At 48.4% G+C, this 20,785-nt stretch overlaps 1 protein-coding gene across 1 annotated transcript in view; it reads left to right on the top strand.

The window, feature by feature from the left end:
• ANKMY1 (ankyrin repeat and MYND domain containing 1) overlaps positions 1–20,545 on the top strand; it is a 55,363-nt gene extending 34,818 nt beyond the window's left edge. The window contains exon 18 of the mRNA XM_006077159.3: positions 20,233–20,545. Coding sequence (XP_006077221.3) covers positions 20,233–20,366 — 134 coding nt within the window. The 3' untranslated portion in view covers positions 20,367–20,545. The remainder of the gene's footprint in view (positions 1–20,232) is intronic.
• Positions 20,546–20,785: the final 240 nt, after the last annotated feature.

The raw sequence follows: 20,785 nt of genomic DNA, 5'->3' as shown, positions 1-20,785 counted from the left end.
TCCTAACGATGACTTCTTACAAGTTACAGAACATGTATACACAAAAGTAAGAAATGGGAAATAACAGTTATCCCAGCACCTTGAAATTACTGCAGTTGACATTTTGGTGTGTGTACTTCCAATTTCATCTGAGAGTCTATATAGACACCAGTGGGAACAGTGACAGACTTTATTTTCTTGGGCTCCAAAGTCACGGTGGATGGTGACTGCAGCCATGAAGCTAAAAGATGCTTGGAAGAAAAGCTATGACAAACCTAGACAACATATTAAAAAGCAGACACATCACTTTGCTGACAAAGGTCTGTACAGTCAAAGCTATGGTTTTCCCAGTAGTCACGTATGGATGTGAGAGTTGGACCATGAAGAACGCTGAGTGCTGAAGAATTGATGCTTTTGAACTGTGCTGTTGGAAAGGACTGTTAAGAGTCCCCAAACCGGTCCATCCTAAAAGAGATCAGTCCTGGGTGTTCATTGGAAGGACTGATGTTGAAGCTGAAACTCCAATACTTTGGCTACCTGATGCGAAGAGCTGACTCATTTGAAAAGACCCTGATGCTGGGAAAGATTGAGGGCAGGAGGAGAAGGGGACGACAGAGAATGAGATGGCTGGATGGCATCACCGACTCAATAGACATGAGTCTGAGCAAACTCCAGGAGTTGGCGATGGACAAGGAGGCCTGGCGTGCTGCAGTCCATGGGTTTCAAAGAGTCTGACATGACTTAGCGACTGAACAACACACACACATGCAAGTCTAAAGGGGGAGGATGGTCATATTGTAATCTAGGCCGTGAGCCTCTTTTTGTGCTATTTATCAGCAACATCATTTTCCCCAAATGAAGACAGTCTTTATTCTGGTTGTGCAAGATGAAATCAGCATAAAGCATCCCAGTCTACTCAAGGATAATGCCCCTGAATGTGTTTAGGTTTTAATCTGTGCACACGTGCACACACGCACATATGTCCTCCAGCACCCCGTGCACACACATGTGCTTTTCCATGCACTCCATCTGTCCATCCATCCATCCAAACAAAGGTTCGCTTTGAACCTTAGCCTGCCTTCCTAGCACCCTGTGGGGTCCTGTCGCTTCCACGCAGGAACCCCAGCACGTCTGCCTGATGTGCCTTTGATGGGCTTGTGCGTTCACCGTCCACGTGTGCAAGGCTGCTGCACACACATTGTTGGCCCATTTTCCAGTTTGTCTAAATTCACGGGGATTAGCTCTTCACACCTTTGTTCTGCGTCCATGGCTCACCCTCTGGAGGTCATTGGTCGTGTCCCTCCCCTGCCCTGCCAGCCCTGGGCTCTGGTGGTGTCGGCCCGTCCAGTTCCCAGGGTGTCGCACCCCTCAGCTCACAGCTCACTTCCACACATTGATTCTGCATTTGTTTTTCTCTTGCCTGCTTCTCCTGGGGAGGTTTGCTCTCCCTGAATCGTGAGGACTCCCTAAAGCACACCACACCCTGCCTCTGGCTGCCACGGGAAGGGCCTTCTCCCAGTTGAACTTGGCCAGGTGGAAGTGTCTACTCTGCGGTCCACTCCATCCGTCCTGTCCTTGAGGGCCCAGTTTGCTAGCGTGCTTAGGAAGCAACCCTGGATGAGACTGTACGAGGCTGCGCCCAGATTCTTACACTACGGTTTTCACCTGCTTACCTGTAACTTTTCATTCTTTCTGGAGTTATTTCTCCACTCTTCTCCAGTAGCATATTGGGCACCTACTGACCTGGGGAGTTCATCTTTCAGGGTCCTATCTTTTTGCCTTTTCATACTGTTCATGGGGTTCATAAGGCAAGAGTGCTGAAGTGGTTTGCCATTCCCTTCTCCAGTGGACCACGTTTTGTCAGAACTCTCCACCATGGCCCGTCCGTCTTGGGTGGCCCCACATGGCATGGTTCATAATTTCATTTAGACAGACAAGGCTGTGGTCCATGTTATCAGGTTGGTTCATTTTCTGTGATTGTGGTTTTCATTCTGTCTGCCCTCTGATGGAGAAGGATAAGAGGCATTTATGGAAGCTTCCTGATGGGAGAGACTGACTGAGGGGGAAGCTGGGTCTTGTTCTGATGGGCGGGGCCATGCTCAGTAAGTCTTTAATCCAATTTTCTGTTGAAGGGTGGGGCTGTGCTCCCTCCCTGTTATTTGACCTGAGGCCGGTGATGAGGATAGTGGTGAGCTCCGTCAAAGGTCCCATGATGCACTGCTGCGCTCAGTGCCCCGACCCTGCAGCGGGCCCCCGAGACCCACGCCGCTGCCGGAGACTCCTGAACACTCACGGCAAGTCCGGGTCAGTCTCCTGTGGGGCCAATGCTCCTTTCTCCTGGGCCCTGGTGTGCACAAGGTTCTGTTTGTGCCCTCCAGGAGTCTGTTTCCCCTTTCCTGACTAAGTTCTGGCAGCTCTATGGTGGAGTTAATGGCAACCTCCTCCAAGAGGGCTTACATCACACCCAGTCTGCGGTACCGAAAGCCCCTACCCCTGCAGCAGGCCATGCTGACCCTTACCTCCACAGAGGGCACTCAAAGACAGGCCATGCTGACCCTTACCTCCACAGAGGACACTCAAAGACAGGCCATGCTGACCCATACCTCCACAGGAGACACTCAAAGACAGATCTGGCTCAGTATCTGTGGGGTCTCTGGGTCCTCGTGTGCACGAGGTATGTTTGAGCCCTGTAAGTGTCTCTGGCAGGTATGGGGATGATTCCAAACAGGATTTTCCCCTCCTACTATCTCTGTGGCTTCTCCTTTGCCCTTGGATATGGGGTATCTCCTCACAGTCCCTCCAATGCCAGTGAGATCAGTGGAGAAATAACTCCAGAAAGAATGAAGAGATGGAGCCAATGCAAAAACAACACCCAGTTGTGGATGTGACTGGTGACAGAAGTAAAATCTGATGCTGTAAAGAGCAATACTGCATAGGAACCTGGAACGTTAGGTCCATGAATCAAGGGAAATTGGAAGTGGTCAAACAGCAGATGGCAACAGTGAACATTGACATTTTAGGAATCAGCAAACTAAAATGGACTGGAATGGTTCAATTTAACTCAGATGACCATTATATCTACTACTGTGGGCAAGAATCCCTTAGAAGAAATGGAGTAGCCATCAAAGTCAACAAAAGAGTCTGAAATGCAGTACTTGGATGTCATCTCAAAAGTGACAGAATGATCTCTGTTCATTTCCAAGGCAAACCATTCAATATCACAGTAATCCAAGTCTATCCCCCGACCAGTAATGCTGAAGAAGCTGAAGTTGAATGATTCTATGAAGACCTACAAGACCTTCTAGAACTAACACCCAAAAAAGATTTTTATTATAGGGGAATGGAATGCAAAATAGGAAGTCAAGAGATACTTGGAGTATCAGGCAAATTTGGCCTTGGAGTACAGAATGAAGCAGGGCAAAGGCTAATAGAGTTTTGCCAAGAGAATGCACTGGTCATAGGAAACACCCTATTCCAACAACACAAGAGAAGACTCTACACATGCACATCACCAGATGGTCAACACCAAAATCAGATTGATTATATTCTTTGCAGCCAAATATGGAGAAGCTCTATACAATCAGCAAAAAAAAAAAAAAAAAAAAAAAGACTGGGAGCTGACTGTGGCTCAGATCATGAACTCCTTATTGCCAAATTCAGACTTAAATTGAAGAAAGTGGGAAAACCACTAGACCATTCAGGTATGACCTAAATCAAATCCCTTACGATTATACAGTGGACGTGAGAAATAGATTTAAGGGACTAGATCTGATAGAGTGCCTGAAGAACTATGGACAGAGGTTCATGACATTGTACAGGAGACAGGGATAAAGACTATCCCCAAGAAAAAGAAATGCAAAAAGGCAAAATGATTGTCTGAGGAGGCCTTAAATAGCTATGAAAAGAAGCAAAAGGCAAAGGAGAAAAGGAAAGGTATACCCATTTGAATGCAGAGTTCCAAAGAATAGCAAGGAGAGATAAGAAAGCCTTCCTCAGTGATCAGTACAAAGAAAAAGAGGAAAACAATAGAATGGGAAAGACTAGAGATCTCTTCAAGAAAATTAGAGATACTAAGGGAACATTTCATGCAAAGATGGGCTCAATAAAGGACAGAAATGGTATGGACCAAACAGAAGCAGAAGATATTAAGAAGAGGTGGCAAGAATACACAGAAGAACTATACAAAAAAGATCTTCATGACCCAGGAATCACGATGGTGTGATCACTCACCTAGAGCCAGATATCCTGGAGAGTGAAGTCAAGTGGGCCTTAGAAAGTATCACTACGACACATGTACCCCAATGTTCATCGCAGCACTGTTTATAATAGCCAGGACATGGAAGCAACCTAGATGTCCATCAGCAGATGAATGGATAAGAAAGCTATGGTACGTATACACAATGGAGTATTACTCAGCCATTAAAAAGAATACATTTGAATCAGTTCTAATGAGGTGGATGAAACTGGAGCCTATTATACAGAGTGAAGTAAGCCAGAAAGAAAAACACCAATACAGTATACTAACACATATATATGGAATTTAGAAAGATGGTAACAATAACCCTGTGTACGAGACAGCAAAAGAGACACTGATGTATAGAACAGTCTTATGGACTCTGTGGGAGAGGGAGAGGGTGGGGAGATTTGAGAGAATGGCATTGAAACATGTAAAATATCATGTATGAAACGAGTTGCCAGTCCAGGTTTGATGCACGATACTGGATGCTTGGGGCTGGTGCACTGGGACGACCCAGAGGGATGGAATGGGGAGGGAGGAGGGAGGAGGGTTCAGGATGGGGAACACATGTATACCTGTGGTGGATTCATTTTGATATTTGGCAAAACTAATACAATTATGTAAAGTTAAAAAAAAAAAAAGAGTATCACTACGAACAAAGCTAGTGGAGGTGATGGAATTCCAGTTGAGCTATTTCAGATCCTAAAAAATGATGCTGTGAAAGTGTTGCACTCAATATGCCAGCAAATATGGAAAACTCAGCAGTGGCCACAGGACTGGAAAAGGTCAGTTTTCATTCCAATCCCAAAGAAAGGCAATGCCAAAGAATGCTCAAACTACCGCACAATTGCACTCATCTCACACGCTAGCAATGGAGAAGGAAATGGCAACCAACTCCAGTGTTCTTGCCTGGAGAATCCCAGGGATGGAGGAGCCTGGTGGGCCGCCGTCTATGGGGTCGCACAGAGTCGGACACGACCGAAGTGAATTAGCAGCAGCAGCAGCAGCACACGCTAGCAAAGTAATGCTCAAAGTTCTCCAAGCCAGGCTTCAACAGTACATGAACTGTGAACTTCCAGATGTTCAAGCTGGATTTGGAAAAGGCAGAGGAACCAGAGATCAAATTGCCAACATCTGCTGGATCATCAAAAAAGCAAGAGAGTTCCAGAAAAACATCTACTTCTGCTTTATTGACTCTGTCAAAGCCTTTGACTGTGTGGATCACAACAAACTGTGGAAAGTTCTTAAAAAGATGGGAATACCAGACTACCTGAGCTGCCTCCTGAGAAACCTGTATGCAGGTCAGGAAGCAACAGTTAGAACTGGACATGGAACAACAGACTGGTTCCAAATAGGAAAAGGAGTACGTCAAAGCTGTATATTGTCACCCTGCTTATTTAACTTATATGCAGAGTACATCATGAGAAATGCTGGACTGGATGAAGCACAAGCTGGAATCTAGATTTCCAGGAGAAATATCAATAACCTTAGATATGCAGATGACACCACATTTATAGCAGAAAGCGAAGAAGAACTGAAGTTCTTGATGAAAGTGAGAGTGAAAAAGTTGGCTTAAATTTCAACATTCAGAAAACTAAGATCATGGCATCTGGTCCCATCAGTTCATGGCAAATAGATGGGGAAACAGTGGAAACAGTGAGAGACTGTTTTTTTGGGCTCCAGAATCACTGCAGATGGTGACTGCAGCCATGAAATTAAAAGACTTGCTCCTTGGAAGAAAAGTTATGACCAACCTAGACAGCATATTAAAAAGCAGAGACATTACTTTGCTGACAGAGGTCTGTCTAGTCAAAGGTATGGTTTTTCCAGTAGTCATGTATGCATGTGAGAGTTGGACCATAAAGAAAGCTGAGTGCCAAAGAATTGATGCTTTTGAACTGTGGTGTTGGAAAAGACTCTTTAGAGTCCCTTGAACAGGAAGGAGATCCAGCCAGTCCATCCTAAAGGAAATCAGTCCTGAATATTCATTGGAAGGACTGATGCTGAAACTGAAACTCCAATACTCCGTCCACCTGATGTGAAGAATTGACTCACTGGAAAAGACCCTGATGCTGGGAAAGATTGAAGGTGGGAAGAGAAGGGGACGACAGAGGATGAGATGGCTGGATGGCATCACTGAGTAGATGGACGTGAGTCTGAGTGAACTCCGGGAGTTGGTGATGGACAGGGAGGCCTGGCGTGCTGCGGTTTATGGGGTTGCAAAGAGTCGGACATGACTGAGCGACTGAACAGAACTGAACGTGTAACTGTATAGTCAGCCTAGAGTTCATTTTGGTGCAGGGCGTGAGAGCCGCCTGGCTGGAGCTCACTTCCCGGGATTAGTGGTGACTGAGTGTCCCCTTCCATTTGCTGCCCGTCCTGGGTGCTGGCCCACCACCCGGGCACAGTCGCACCAGAGCTCCTGCTCTCTGAGACCGTTTGTTGTCCATACTCACTCAGTCGATTGAGTGTCAGGTTCGGGAATGTCTTGTGGGAGCTGTACTTATCCTCAGTGTTTCGTCTGGGAGACAGTCGGCCCCTTTCCTGTGCTGTCTTCCAGTCAACCCCGTGTTGTGTTGTTTAATCCTTTCTGTCACGTGGGAATCACCGTCATCCGCTTTCACACCTCGCACCCGGCTGCTCAGCTCCGCCTTCATCGTAGGCTCCCCGACGCTGCCACGGCCATGCGTCCCCTCCTGCCCCCTGCCGCCCCCGAGGCGATGCCCACTCCTCTGTGGTGAACCTGTGCCCTGAGTGCCTCCCCGCCGCGCGGCGTGCGCCGGGCTCCCAGGACCCTGCAAAGGCCAAGGACACCGGTCCGCGCCCCGCAGGGCCCACGTTCCAGGAGGCAGAGGCCTGGTGTGGAGAAGGCCACAGCTGTCGGCCTCGGCCAGGGCAGGAGCGGTGTCCGTGGCTGACCTGCAGCTGCTGCGGTGAGCCCCAGTGCCGTCCCCAGGGGCCCGGCCGCAGGCCCCCCAGCATGCAGCCGCGCAGGCAGCCGTGGCCACCGCTTGTCCCCGGCTCTCTGGGCGGTCGGCTGTGGGCTCTGCAGCCCGTGACGCCCGGTCCGTCCCTTCCCGGGCTCGCTGGTTGAGGCTGCGGTGGATGCCGCACCCTCTGTGACTTCCAGGGAGCACTCTTGGCCTCTGGTTTAACAGCAGGGCTCACGGCCTGCCTTCCTGTGGTTGCCCCACTGAAGTCAGTCATCCCGGCTCGCAGCTCCCCTCCCCGTGGGCTGCACCCTGCTCTGTTATCTTGCTCCCGAGCGGGTGCCGTGCCCCTGTGTGTTTTCACTTGGGTGGGGCACCGTCTCCCCAGCCCTGCCACCCTCAGGCCACAGGCCAGGGCTGAGCTCACCTCCCTCTCTCTCCTGGAAACTCAGCGCCTCCTGCCTCGCCCCTGGGGGTCACCGTGGTGATGGGAGCGTGTGCTCCGTCAGCCCTCGTCCATGCCCAGCTCTGGGCCAAGGGTCCTCCCTGCCGGCTGCTCCCCTCCCACGTTGCTGTCCTCAGAGACTCCGGCTGGAGCGGGGTTGCAACCAAGCCGAAGGCCGCCCCCTCAGGCCCTGAGTGCCTCAGGCAGCCAGTTGCGATTTCGGATTCACGGACGGCTTGGGCTGGGCTCCTTTCTCCCGCGGACAGACTCAGACCGTGTAGGGGCCTGGCACTGCCAGTGTGCGTGGAGCAAAGTGGATGTCACTCATCCCTGGGGCTCCTGCAAAGCCAAGCTTCCTTTCCAGAAAGTTCTGTGCTCTTACAGAGGCCCCCCCACCACCCCAGCTTCTGCCCTCTGAGTGAGAAGAGGCGCCCATATCCTGCCTCCCTTCTCTGGCTGCTGGGCGGGCCACCCGGCCCCTTAGCTCTCTGAGAACTTGGAGCTGCGGTCACTCAGGCTGCAAACGGGAGGGCTCCCAGCAGGCCAGGGAGGCCCCACCTGTCCCCCTACGGCCTGGGCCCTGGGGAACCTGCGGACCCTCCCTTGTGGGCCCGCCCCGTCATCATCGTGGGGGATGGTCCGTCATCTGCTGGAGGCTGGTGGGTGGGGTACATGCCGGGTCCCTGGGTAGCGGTGCTCAGGGCCGTCTGCTCAGGCTGCCTGCCAGGGGCTGGGCTGAGAGCTGGCCTGGTCTGGTCCCTCCGGTGCTTGGCTGAGCGTCAGGGAGAGGGGAGTGAGCCCACCAACAGGCAGTGGGGACCATATGACAGTGATAAGCGGGGGTCAAAGTGACTGATGGGGGTCAAGGTTTGGCCAGGGGGATTGCTGGGGTCAGAGTTCAGTGCAGAAATAGCGTGTGGGAGCATCTGGGAGGCAGGGCTGCGGAGAAAAGTGGGGAGGGGGAGGGGGGAGAGGAGGGGCAGGGGAGAAAGGGTTGACGGAGGGCGAGGGGAGGGAGGGACAGGGGAGGGGGCCGCCCACAGAAGCAGGAAGGGGAGACAGGGCATGGGGGGTTGGGGTCTCTCCTGCCCTGTTCAGCTGAGGCGGATGCGTGTGTGAGTGTGTGTGTCCATGTGTGCCTGTCAGTGTGTAGAGGGTCATGCCAAGTGGCTGGAGGGCCGGGTTCCCTGGGGCCGCCTCTCCGGACAGCTGCTGAGGAGTCTGTCTGCGGGGAGTGAGTGGTCCGAGGCGCTTCACCTCTCCCCTCCCCTACCTGGCCCCCCTCCCCCACTCCAGCTCGAGTGTGTGCCCGATGCCCCCTCACCCCGTCCTCCAGGACCCTCACTCTCACCTCCCTGCCCTCCAGGCTTCTCTCGTCCACCCTCCTGGACTCTGGCCCTCCTTCGGGCTGGGAAGAGAAGCCCTGCCCCCTGCCCCAGACCTGCCCCGAGGGCAGCTGAGGCGGGGCAGGCAGAAGGCAGGACCGCGGAGGGCACGGTGTCCCAGGGTGATCGTGAGTGACTGCGGAGCGCGGGGCCACGGTGGCCCTCAGAGTCCGTCATGAGGACGGTGGGGGAGGACGGGGGACAGACAGGGCTGCAGGCGGAGGGGCCAGCGAGCAGGCAGGTGGCCGGCGGTGTCCGAGGTGGGCGTACCCCAGAGCAGGCGAGCTCTGGGAAGTGGAGCGAGGGGGGTGGGTAGAGCGGTTGGTGGGTCCCTCTTCCCTCTTCGAGCAGGGGAGTCAGGGGCTGGGGGCGGGCCACGGGGACGCTATAAGGGGAGCCCATGTCCTCAGCATGAGGGGAGGGGCAGTGCTGGGGATGGAGGCTGGGGCCTGGGCCAGATAAGGTCAGGGGAACCTCAGGAGGAGACAGTCGGGGAGCTGGAGCTGGGGCGGTCAGGGAACCCAAGACGGGAGCAGCCTCAGGGGCAGCTTGGGATGGGCAAGGGCGGTGGCATTGGGCCTGGAATGTTGGTGGCTGACATAAAGGGCCTGGAATTTGTGGGTGTTGGGATTCTGCCCAGAAGCCAGCATTCTGTGTTCTGGAGCGGTGGCGGGGGCACGGGGTGAGTCTTGGGAAGGACGCAGAAAACAGGTTTGTGTGTGCTGGGGCTTCAGGTGTCCTTCCAGGCCACAAAGTCCCCCAGCTGTAAGTGTGGCATGCTGCAGTCCATGGAGTCGCAAAGAGTTGGACGCCACTTGGTGACTGAACAGCAACAACAGCATTCCACTGTATAAATAGGCCACATTTTCTCTACGTTCATCTGTCAGCGGGTACTTAGATTGCTTCTGTATCTTGGCTGTTGTAAATATTACTTCTTTGAATATTGGGGTGTTTTGTCATTGTTGAGTTGCTAAGTTGTGTCCAACTCTTTGCAACCCTGTGCACTGCAGCACGCCAGGCTTCCCTGTCCATCACCAACTCCTGGAGCTTGCTCAGACTCATGTCCATCGAGTTGGTGATGCCATCCAACCATCTCATCCTCTGCCACCCTCTTCTCCTTTTGCCTTCCATCTTTCCCAGCATCTTTGGGGTGCATATGTGTTTTCAAATTAGTGTTTTCCTTTTCTTTGGATTATAAATACCTAAGTGGGATTGATAGCTTGTATGATAGTTCTGTTTTTAATTTTTAATCCATGCTGTTTTCCATAGTTGCTGCACCAATTTCCATTCCCACCAACAGTGCCTGAGGCTTCCGTTTTCTCCACATCCCTGCCAACACGTATCTATTGTCTTTTTGATGATGGCCATTTTGACAGGTATGAAGTAGTATCTCACGGAGTTTTTGATTTGAATTTCCCTGATGGTTAGTGATATTGAGCATCTTTTTATGTGTATGTTGGCCATCTGTCTGTCTGCTTTGGAAACATGCTTATTCAGGGCCTCTGCCCATTTTAAAATCAGATTGGGCTTTTTAGAACATATTGACTTGTTTGAGTTGTTTATATGTTTTGGGTAGTAATGCCTTATCAGACATATCATTTACAAATATCTCCTCCTGCTCGGTGGGCCACCTTTTCATCTCGGTGATGGTTTCCTTCACTGTGCAAAAGCTTTTTAGCTTCATGTAGTCCCATTTGATTATTTTTGCTTTTTAAAAGCCTTTGCCTGAAGAGACGGGTCCGTAAAAATATTGTTAAGGATGATGATATCAGAGACAATATTGCCTGTGTTTTCTTCTCGGAGTTGTGTGGTTTCAGGTCTTAACTTTCAAGTCTTTAGTCCATTTTGATTTCTTTTTGTGTGTGGTGTGACATAGTGGTCCAGCTTGGATTTTACCTGTAGCTGCCCGGTTTTCCCAACACCACTTATTGAAGAGTCTGTCTTTCCCCCATCACATTTTTCCCTTCCTTGTTGTAGATTAATAGAGCACGTGTGCGTGGGCTTATTTCTGGGCTCCTCCTTCTGTTACACTGTCATGCGTCTGTTTTTGTGCCCGTATCAGTCTGTTCTGATTATTGTAGCTTTGTAATGTAGTTTGAAGTCAAGACGTGTGATGCCTTCCTTCTTCTTTCTCCAGATTGCTTTGGCTATTTGAAGTCTTTTATGGTTCCATCCACATTCTGGAATCATTTTCTCTATTTCAGTGAAAAAAATGTCATTGGCATTTGATAGAGATTGCATTGACTTTGTAGACTGCTTTGGGTTGTATGGTCATTTTTAACATATTAACTCTACTAATCCATGTGCAAGTGACATTGGCATTGACAAGTTGCTCAGTCGTGTCCGACTCTTTGCAACCCCAGGGACTGCAGCCCACCAGGCTCCTCTGTCCATGGGATTTTCCAGGCAAGAGTACTGGAGTAGGGTGCCATTGCCTTCTCCAGCCAAATGCACTCATCTCACACACTAGTAAAGTAATGTTCAAAATTCTCCAAGCCAGGCTTCAGCAATACGTGAACCGTGAACTTCCAGATGTTCAAGCTGATTTTAGAAAAGGCAGAGGAACGAGAGATCAAACTGCCAACATCCACTGGATCATGGAAAAAGCAAGAGAGTTCCAGAAAAACATCTATTTCTGCTTTATTGACTATGCCAAAGCCTTTGACTGTGTGGATCACAATAAACTGTGGAAAATTCTGAAAGAGATGGGAATACCAGACCACCTGACCTGCCTCTTGAGAAACCTATATGCAGGTCAGGAAGCAACAGTTAGAACTGGACATGGAACAACAGACTGGTTCCAAATAGGAAAAGGAGTATGTCAAGGCTGTATGTTGTCACCCTGCTTATTTAACTGATATGCAGAGTACATCATGAGAAACGCTGGACTGGAAGAAGCACAAGCTGGAATCAAGATTTCCAGGAGAAATATCAATAACCTCAGATTTGCAGATGACACCACCCTTCTGGCAGAAAGTGAAGAGGAACTAAAAAGCCTCTTGATGAAGGTGAAAGAGGAGAGTGAAAAAGTTAGCTTAAAGCTAAACATTCAGAAAACTAAGATCATGGCATCCGGTCCCATCACTTCATGGCAAATAGATGGGGAAACAGTGGAAACAGTGGCTGACTTTAGTTTTTTGGGCTCCAAAATCACTGCAGATGGTGACTGTAGCCATGAAATTAAAAGACGCTTACTCCTTGGAAGGAAAGTTACGACCAACCTAGACAGCATATTAAAAAGCAGAGACATTACTTTGTCAACAAAGGTCCGTCTTGTCAAGGCTATGGTTTTTCCAGTAGTCGTGTATGGATGTGAGAGTTGGACTGTGAAGAAAGCTGACTGCTAAAGAATTTATGCTTTTGAACTGTGGTGTTGGAGAATTCTCTTGAGAGTCCCTTGGACTGCAAAGAGATTCAACCAGTCCATCCTAAAGGAGATCAGTCCTGGGTGTTCATTAGAAGGACTGATGTTGAAGCTGAAACTCCAATACTTTGGCCATCTGATGCGAAGAGCTGACTGATTTGAAAAGACCCTGATGCTGGGAAAGATTGAAGGCAGGAGAAGGCGGGGACAGAGGATGAGGTGGTTGGATGGCATCACCGACTCAATGGAAATGAGTTTGGGTAGATTCTGGGAGTTGTTGACGGACAGGGAGGCCTGGCGTGCTGCGGTCCACGGGGTCGCAAAGAATTGGACACAACTGAGCGACTGAACTGAACTATTGCAGAATTCAGGCTTAAGTTGAAGAAAGTAGGGAACACCACTATGCCATTCAGATATGACCTAAATCAAATCTCTTATGATTATACACTGGAGGTGACAAATAGATTCAAGGGATTAGATATGGTAGACAGAATCCTGAAGGACTATGGACAAAGGTTCATAACATTGTACAGGAGGCAGTGACCAAAACCATCCCAAAGAAAAAGAAATGCAAGGAGGCAAAGTGTTTGTCTGAGGAGGCTTTACAAATAGCTGAGAAAAGAAAAGAAGTGAAAGCCGAGCGAGAGAGGGAAAGACATACCTAACTGAATGCAGGGTTCCAGAGAATAGCAAGGAGAGAGAAGAAAGCTGTAAGTGAACAATGCAAAGAAATAGAAGAAAACAATAGAATGAGAAAGAGATCTCGTCAAGAAAACTGGAGATAGATATCAAAGGAACATTGCATGCAAGGATGGGCACGATAAAGGACAGAAAGGTCAGGACCTAACAGAAGTAGAAGAGATTAAGAAGAGCTGGCAACAACACACAGGAGAACTATATATAAGGTCTTAATGACCTGGATAACCACTCACCTAGTGCCAGACGTCCGGGAGTGTGAAGTCAAGTGGGTCTTAGGAAACATTACTACAAAGAAAGCTAGTGGAGGCGATGGAATTCCAGCTGAGCTACCTAAAATCCAAAAAGATGATGATATTAAAGTGCTGCACTCAATATGCCAGCAAATTTGAAAAACTCAGCAGTGGCCACAGGACTGGAAAAGATCAGTTTTCATTCCAATCCCAAAGAAGGGCAATACCAAAGAATGTTCAAACTACCACACAATTGCACTCATTTCACATGCTAGCAAGGTAATGCTCAAAATCCTTCAAGGTAGGCTTCAACAATATGTGAACTGAGAACTTCCAGATGTACAAGCTGGAGATAGAAAAGGCAGAGGAACTAGAGACCAAATTGCCAACATTCCTTGGATCATAGAGAAAGCAAAGAATTCCAGAAAAACATCTACATTTGCTCCATTTGACTGTGTGGATCACACCAAACTGGAAAATTCTTAAAGAGATGGGAATACCAGACCATTTTACCTGTCTCATGAGAAGCCTCTTTGCAGAATAAGAAGCAGCAGTTAGAACCAGACATGTAGCAATGGACTGGTCAAAATTGGGAAAGGAGTATGTCAAGGCTGTATGTTGTCACCCTGCTTATTTAACATATACAAATTATAGCATGCAGAATACCAGGCCGGATGAATCACAAGCTGGAATCAAGATTGCCAGGAGAAATATCAGCAACCTCAGATATGCAGACGGTATCACTCTAATGGCAGAAAATGAAGAGGAACTTAAGAACCTCTTGATGATGGTGAAAGAGGAGAGTGAAAAAGCTAGCTTAAAATGCAACATTATAAAACTAAGATCAAGGCATCCAGTCATGGCAAATAGGAGGGGGAAGAGTGGAAACAGTGACAGATTTTATTTTCTTTGGCTCCAAAATCACTGTGGACAGTGACTGCAGCCATGGAATTAAAAGGTGCTCCTTGGAAGGAAAGCTGTGATACACCTAGACAGCATGTTAAAAAGCAGAGGTATCGCTTTGCCAACAAAGGTCCTTCTAGTCAAAACTATGGTTTTTCCAGTAGTCATGTACAGATTTGAGACTTGGACCATAAAGAGGGCTGAGCCCTGAAGATTTGATGCTTTTGAATTGTGGTGCTGAAGGACTCCTGAGAGTCCCTTGGGCAGCAGGGAGATCCAACCAGTCAGTCCTAAAGGAAATTAACCCTGAATATTTGTTGGAAGGACTGATGCTGAAGCTCCAGTACTTGGCTACCTCATGTGAAGAGCTGACTCATTGGAAAAGACCCTGATGCTGGGAAAGATTGAGGGCAGGAGGAGAAGGGGATGAGACAGAGGATGAAGTATTTGGATAGCATCACCAACTCAATGAACAAGAGTTTGGGCAAACTCCAGGAGATTGTGATGGACAGGAAGCCTAGTGTGCTGCAGTCCATGGGGTTGCAAAGATTTGGACAGGACTTAATGCCTGAACAACAACAAAGGCCTATGTTGCTATAAATTTCCCTCTTAGAACTGCTTTGCTTCATTCCACAGATTTTGGAAAGTTATGTTTCTATTTTCATTAATTTTGAGGTGCTTTTTATCTTTGATTTCTTCATGGACTCTTTATCTTTTTCAGTAGCATGTCGGTCAGTCTTCATGTTTTTTACCCACTTTCTTCCTGTGGTAGAGTACTAATTTCATAACACCGTGTTCAGAAAAGATGCTTGATACCATTTCAGTCTTCATACATCTGTTGAGACTTGTTTTGTGGCCTAGCGTGTCATCTATCCTGGAGAATGCTCCCCATGCACTTGAAGAGAATGTGTATTCTGCTATTTTGGGATGGAATGTTCAATAGACACCTATCAAGTCTTTTTGGCCAAGTGTGTCATTTAAGGCCCTTGTTTCCTTGTTGATCTTCCGTCTGGATGAACAGTCCATTGATGTATGTCAGGTGTCACTGTAAGCTAGCTTTTCTCTTTCTGTCTGAATATTTGCTTTATATATTTTAGGTGCTCCTGTGTCAGGAGCATATATGTTTATGAACATCGTATCTTGTTGTTGGGATAATTACTGTATCATTACATGACGCCCTTCTTTGTCTTTTGTTGCAGACTTTGTTTTAAATTCTGTTTTGTCTAATATGTGTATTACTACCCCACCTTTCTTTTTGTATCTGTCTTCAAGGAATATCTTCTTCCATTCTCTCATTTTCAGTCTGCGTGTCTTTAGTTCTGAGATGAATCTCTTACGGCAGCATATGGATAGTTAAGACAAACCAAACAAACCAAACGCATTCAGCTGTGTAATGTCTTTCTGATGGAAGTGATTAGTGACAGATGTGTGCTTGCTGCCGTTCTGTTACTTACCCTCTAGTTGTTTCTGTAGCTCTTCTCTGATCTCTCCTTTTAGTCTTTCTCTCCCCTTGTGGTTGGATAACTGTCTTTAATGTCGTGTTTGGTGTCCTCTCTCTTCTCTGTGTGCATCTGTTGCAGGGTTTTACTTTGCTGTTCCTGCGAGGTTCATACATATGTCTCTATGTAACTGTGTCTGTATCTATCTATAGCTCTAATTTGTTTTACCCTGATAATCATATTTTAATTCAAACACATTCTAAAAACTACATTTTTTTACTCCCCCACTCCACAACTTTATGCTCTGATGTCACATTTTACATCTTTATGTGTATTTCTTAAGTCCTTATTGTAGTTATATGTAGTTAATTTTATGATTTTTGTCTTTTAACCTTCGTACTAGCTTAAATTTGAAGTGGCTGATCCACTGCCTTTACTATATATTTGCCTTTCCAGCGAAATATTTTTCCGTCATAGATTTTCTTATTTCTTTTTATGGCCTTTTCTTTTTCAATTAGAGAGGGCCCCTTAACGTTTCTTGTGAGGCTAGTTCAGTGGCGACAGACTCTTCATTTTTGCTTGTCTGGGGAACGCTGCTTCAGTCCTGAACGATGAGCTTCTTTGGTTGTAGGTTTTCCCTTTCGATACTGTAAATACATCACGCCACTCCCTTCCGGCCCACAAAGTCTCTAGTGAGAAATCAGCAGGTAGCCTTATGGAGGCTCCCTCGTCTGTGACTCTTTTTCTCTTGCTACCTTTAAAGTTCTCTCTTTACCCCCACATTTCGCCATCTTACGTACGATAGGTCTTGGTTGGGTGTCCCTCTTGTTCATCTTGTTTGGGACCCTCCGTGACCTTTACCTGGGTACCGGCTTCCTTCTTCAGGAAAGGGGTGTTTTCAGCCATCATTTTATCGAATACGTTTTCTGCCCCCTTTTTCCTCTCCTCCTGGGGCCCCTACAGTGTGAATGTTAGTATGCTTGATGTTGTCTCAGAGGCTCTTTAAACTGTCCTCATTTTAAGAGAAGTGTAAAAGAATGAAACTAGAACTTTCTAACACCATACACCAAAATAAACTCAAAATGGATTAAAGATCTAAACGTAAGACCAGAAACGATAAAACTCCTAGAGGAGAACATAGGCAAAACACTCTCTGACATACATCACAGCAGGATCCTCTATGACCCACCTCCCAGAATATTGGAAATAAAAGCAAAAATAAACAAATGGGACCTAATTAACCTTAAAAGCTTCTGCACATCAAAGGAAACTATTAGCAAGGTGAAAAGGCAGCCTTCAGAATGGGAGAAGATAATAGCAAATGAAGCAACTGACAAACAACTAATCTCAAAAATATACAAGCAACTCCTACAGCTCAACTCCAGAAAAATAAATGACCCAATCAAAAAATGGGCCAAAGAACTAAATAGACATTTCACCAAAGAAGACATACAGATGGCTAACAAACACATGAAAAGATGCTCAACATCACTCATTATCAGAGAAATGCAAATCAAAACCACTATGAGGTACCATTTCACACCAGTCAGAATGGCTGTGATCCATAAGTCTACAAGCAATAAATGCTGGAGAGGGTGTGGAGAAAAGGGAACCCTCTTACACTGTTGGTGGGAATGCAAACTAGTACAGCCACTATGGAGAACAGTGTGGAGATTCCTTAAAATCTGGAAATAGAACTGCCTTATGATCCAGCAATCCCACTGCTGGGCATACACACTGAGGAAACCAGAAGGGAAAGAGACACGTGTACCCCAATGTTCATCGCAGCACTGTTTATAATAGCCAGGACATGGAAGCAACCTAGATGTCCATCAGCAGATGAATGGATAAGAAAGCTATGGTACATATACACAATGGAGTATTACTCAGCCATTAAAAAGAATACATTTGAATCAGTTCTAATGAGGTGGATGAAACTGGAGCCTATTATACAGAGTGAAGTAAGCCAGAAAGAAAAACACCAATACAGTATACTAACGCATATATATGGAATTTAGAAAGATGGTAACAATAACCCTGTGTACGAGACAGCAAAAGAGACACTGATGTATAGAACAGTCTTATGGACTCTGTGGGAGAGGGAGAGGGTGGGGAGATTTGAGAGAATGGCATTGAAACATGTAAAATATCATGTATGAAACGAGTTGCCAGTCCAGGTTCGATGCACGATACTGGATGCTTGGGGCTGGTGCACTGGGACGACCCAGAGGGATGGAATGGGGAGGGAGGAGGGAGGAGGGTTCAGGATGGGGAACACATGTATACCTGTGGCGGATTCATTTTGATATTTGGCAAAACTAATACAATTATGTAAAATTTAAAAATAAAATAAAAAAAAAAAAAAAAAAGAGAGGCATGTTGTCTTCCCGCTGTTGTGATTGGGTGAGCCCGTGCTTGTGTCTCCCAGGGCACTTGTATGTTCTTCTGTATCAGTTCATCTGCAGTTGACTCCCTGTCGTGTGAATTTCACCTCAGTGACTTCTTTTGCTCTGGTTGTTTTTTTTTTTTTTTTTTTTGTATTTTCTAATTCTTTGTTGAAGTTCTCACTGTATCCCTAAATTCTTTCCCCAAGTTTGGTCAGTATTTCTCTGGACTGTTACTTAGAACTTTTTATCTGGTGAATTACTTATCTATTTCTTTAGGGTCTTTCTCCCCCCTGGGGTTTCATCTTGTTCTTTTGTTTGGTACATGTTCCTCTGTCTCCTCAGTTTGTTTGGCCTTCTCTGTCTGTCTCTACGAAGTTATGCAAACTTTGTGCCGACTTTGGAGGCATGTCCTCGTGTGGGGGCACGTGCCCTGTGAGCCAGCGGCTTAGGCGGCAGAGCTAGGTCTGAACTGAGCCCGGCCGCGTCCTCTGGGCTGTGTCGGTGGTGGCTGCTCACTCTGTATCCACCGCACGGCTTTCCATCACCTGAAGTTCTTGGGGCGCGCTCTCTGCTGGGATGCTTTGGCACGTTGGAATTTTAAAACCTGAGCTACTATCACTGGGGATTTTCTAGTCCTCCTCCCCCCAAGGGAAATCACATGCTGCCTGACACCAGGCGAGGCCTGTGGATTCTTTCATATCTGCTCCTCTCCACTGTCAGCTGAGGACCAGTGGGATGCCCACACTGCTGGGAGACGCTTCTGCTCAGAGCCCTGGCAGCAAAGCTTTCCTGGCCCCTCTGCCCATAGGGAGAACCTTTTGTCCCTTCCACAGTCCAGGCCGCACAGGGCTGCCAGCTCCACACCTGTGATGCCCTGAAGGAGCTATTGCCGCATCTGATATCCACGCACACACACACTACGGCCCCATAGATTTTTTTAAGTGCGTGGGACTTAGGTCCCCTGTGACCTCAGGTGGCTATTGACTTTATATTAATAAATATTGATTTTGCCCAACATTTTGATGTGTCTGCCAGGAAGGCGGTCATTTCAACAGTTACCATACTGCTATGACTTCTTCAAAATAGACATTTCTGGATACTTACCTCTCTTTCTTGATACTCTCATCTTGGGCCAGTCGGTCTGATTCCCCAGGTAGATGCTGGTGCGTATTTTGAGAATTTTGCTGTTTCTTGCTGGTGTTTTTCTCTGTTTTCCCAGGTTGGGTATAGAAATAGGTTTGTGGTATAACAGAAACCGGGAAGGTTCTTGTTATTTTTTAGGCCACATAGAGGAAGGAGGGAAATAGGGTCATGGAGGTCTCACTTTGGCCTCCCTGGTGCTTCAGATGGTAAAGAATCTGTCTGCGATGTGGGAGACCTGGGTTTGAGCCCTGGGTTGGAGGCTCCCCTGGAGAAGGAAATGGCAACCCACTCCAGTATTCTTGTCTGGAGAGTCCCCATGGACAGAGGAGCCTGGCGGGCTGCAGTACATGGGGTTAGAGTCGGGCACGACTGAGCGACTAAGCGCGCACACACAGGTTTCACTTTAGAGGGCTGGGTCCTTTCTGGAAGGAGTCCCTGCTGTGCAGGGGGTGTCTGCTGGGGGTCCCCTGGGATCCCACCCACATGCCTCGTCTTTGATGGCTCTGACACGTGACTTGTCACGTCTTCACTTTGTTGTAGGGACAGACACCCTGGTTCTAATCCTTCCACTGTTCACTAGGGACTTCGGGTTGGAGAGTCAGTTCTCCATTCAGAATGTGAGTAGCAGCACCGTCTTGATGACCATCATTTCTAGACGAGGGGTTGTCTCCAGGTATAGGAATGCCGTGGCACCTGGAGGGGAGTGGAGAGTGCATTCCTGCATGTGTGTGTGCAGCACACGCGTGCATGAGTGTCTACCCATGCCCAGTCCAAGCACAGGTGGCTCCGAGGCGCTGGCTGCTCTGCACCCATCAGTGTGGGTCAGGATGTCTGTGACTTCTGGATCCTCACGAGAAACGAACAGGAACCAGGAGGCAAGGAGGGAGCCTCTCACTGACTGGCACCTGGCCTGGAGTGGGCAGGGCTTGGGAGCTCAAGGGCGGCCCCGGGCCTGACGCAGGGCAGGGAGGGCCCAGTGCTCCAGGGACAAGGTAGAGAGACCTCCGGGGACAAGAACAGCCCCCTCTCCTCCTGACCTGGGGGCTGTCCTGTGCCGGACGCTGCCTTACCTGTGCCCTCCTTCCCGACAGGAAAAATGTACCCAATGATGTTCATAAAGAAACCCCTGAAGCAACTTGGCAACGAGCCCCAGGGGTCTGAGGCCCGGAAGCCGTCATCCAAGCCCAGGTGCCGCATATCATACTCCACCTACAGTCACGAGTGAGCGTCTGGGCGCCCCGCTGACTACACAGGGCTCCCAGAGCACGCCGAGGCTTCGTCCCGGCCTGCCAAGGGAAGAAGGCCTTCACAGCAACCTTGGCCTCCAGGAGGAGCTGGGCCAGTGGGCTCGGGGTCTGTCAGGACTCGAGCAGGGGCGGGCAGATGAGCACCCCACGCTGCCCGGCAGGGTCCACGGAAGCCTGGGCCACGCCCTGCAGGTCTCCCTCCGAGGAGCCACCTCCTCCTCCCAGTCTGCTGCCCGGCCCTTCCCTGGGCTGGGGGCCCTCAGCGCTACAGGGCCCTGACGACCGAGAAGCTTTGTTGAACGCTTGCGCGGCAAGCCAGTGTGGGTGGCAACACCTGAATAAAGTGACCGTCAGTGGCTCGTGCCTCCCCTGCAGCCTCTGGCTGGGGTCCGGGGCC

This window comes from Bubalus bubalis, chromosome 6 (genome assembly GCF_019923935.1).
Source record: "Bubalus bubalis isolate 160015118507 breed Murrah chromosome 6, NDDB_SH_1, whole genome shotgun sequence".
NCBI classification, from domain to species: Eukaryota; Metazoa; Chordata; class Mammalia; order Artiodactyla; family Bovidae; genus Bubalus; species Bubalus bubalis.
This window is presented reverse-complemented; position numbering and strand designations above follow the sequence as displayed.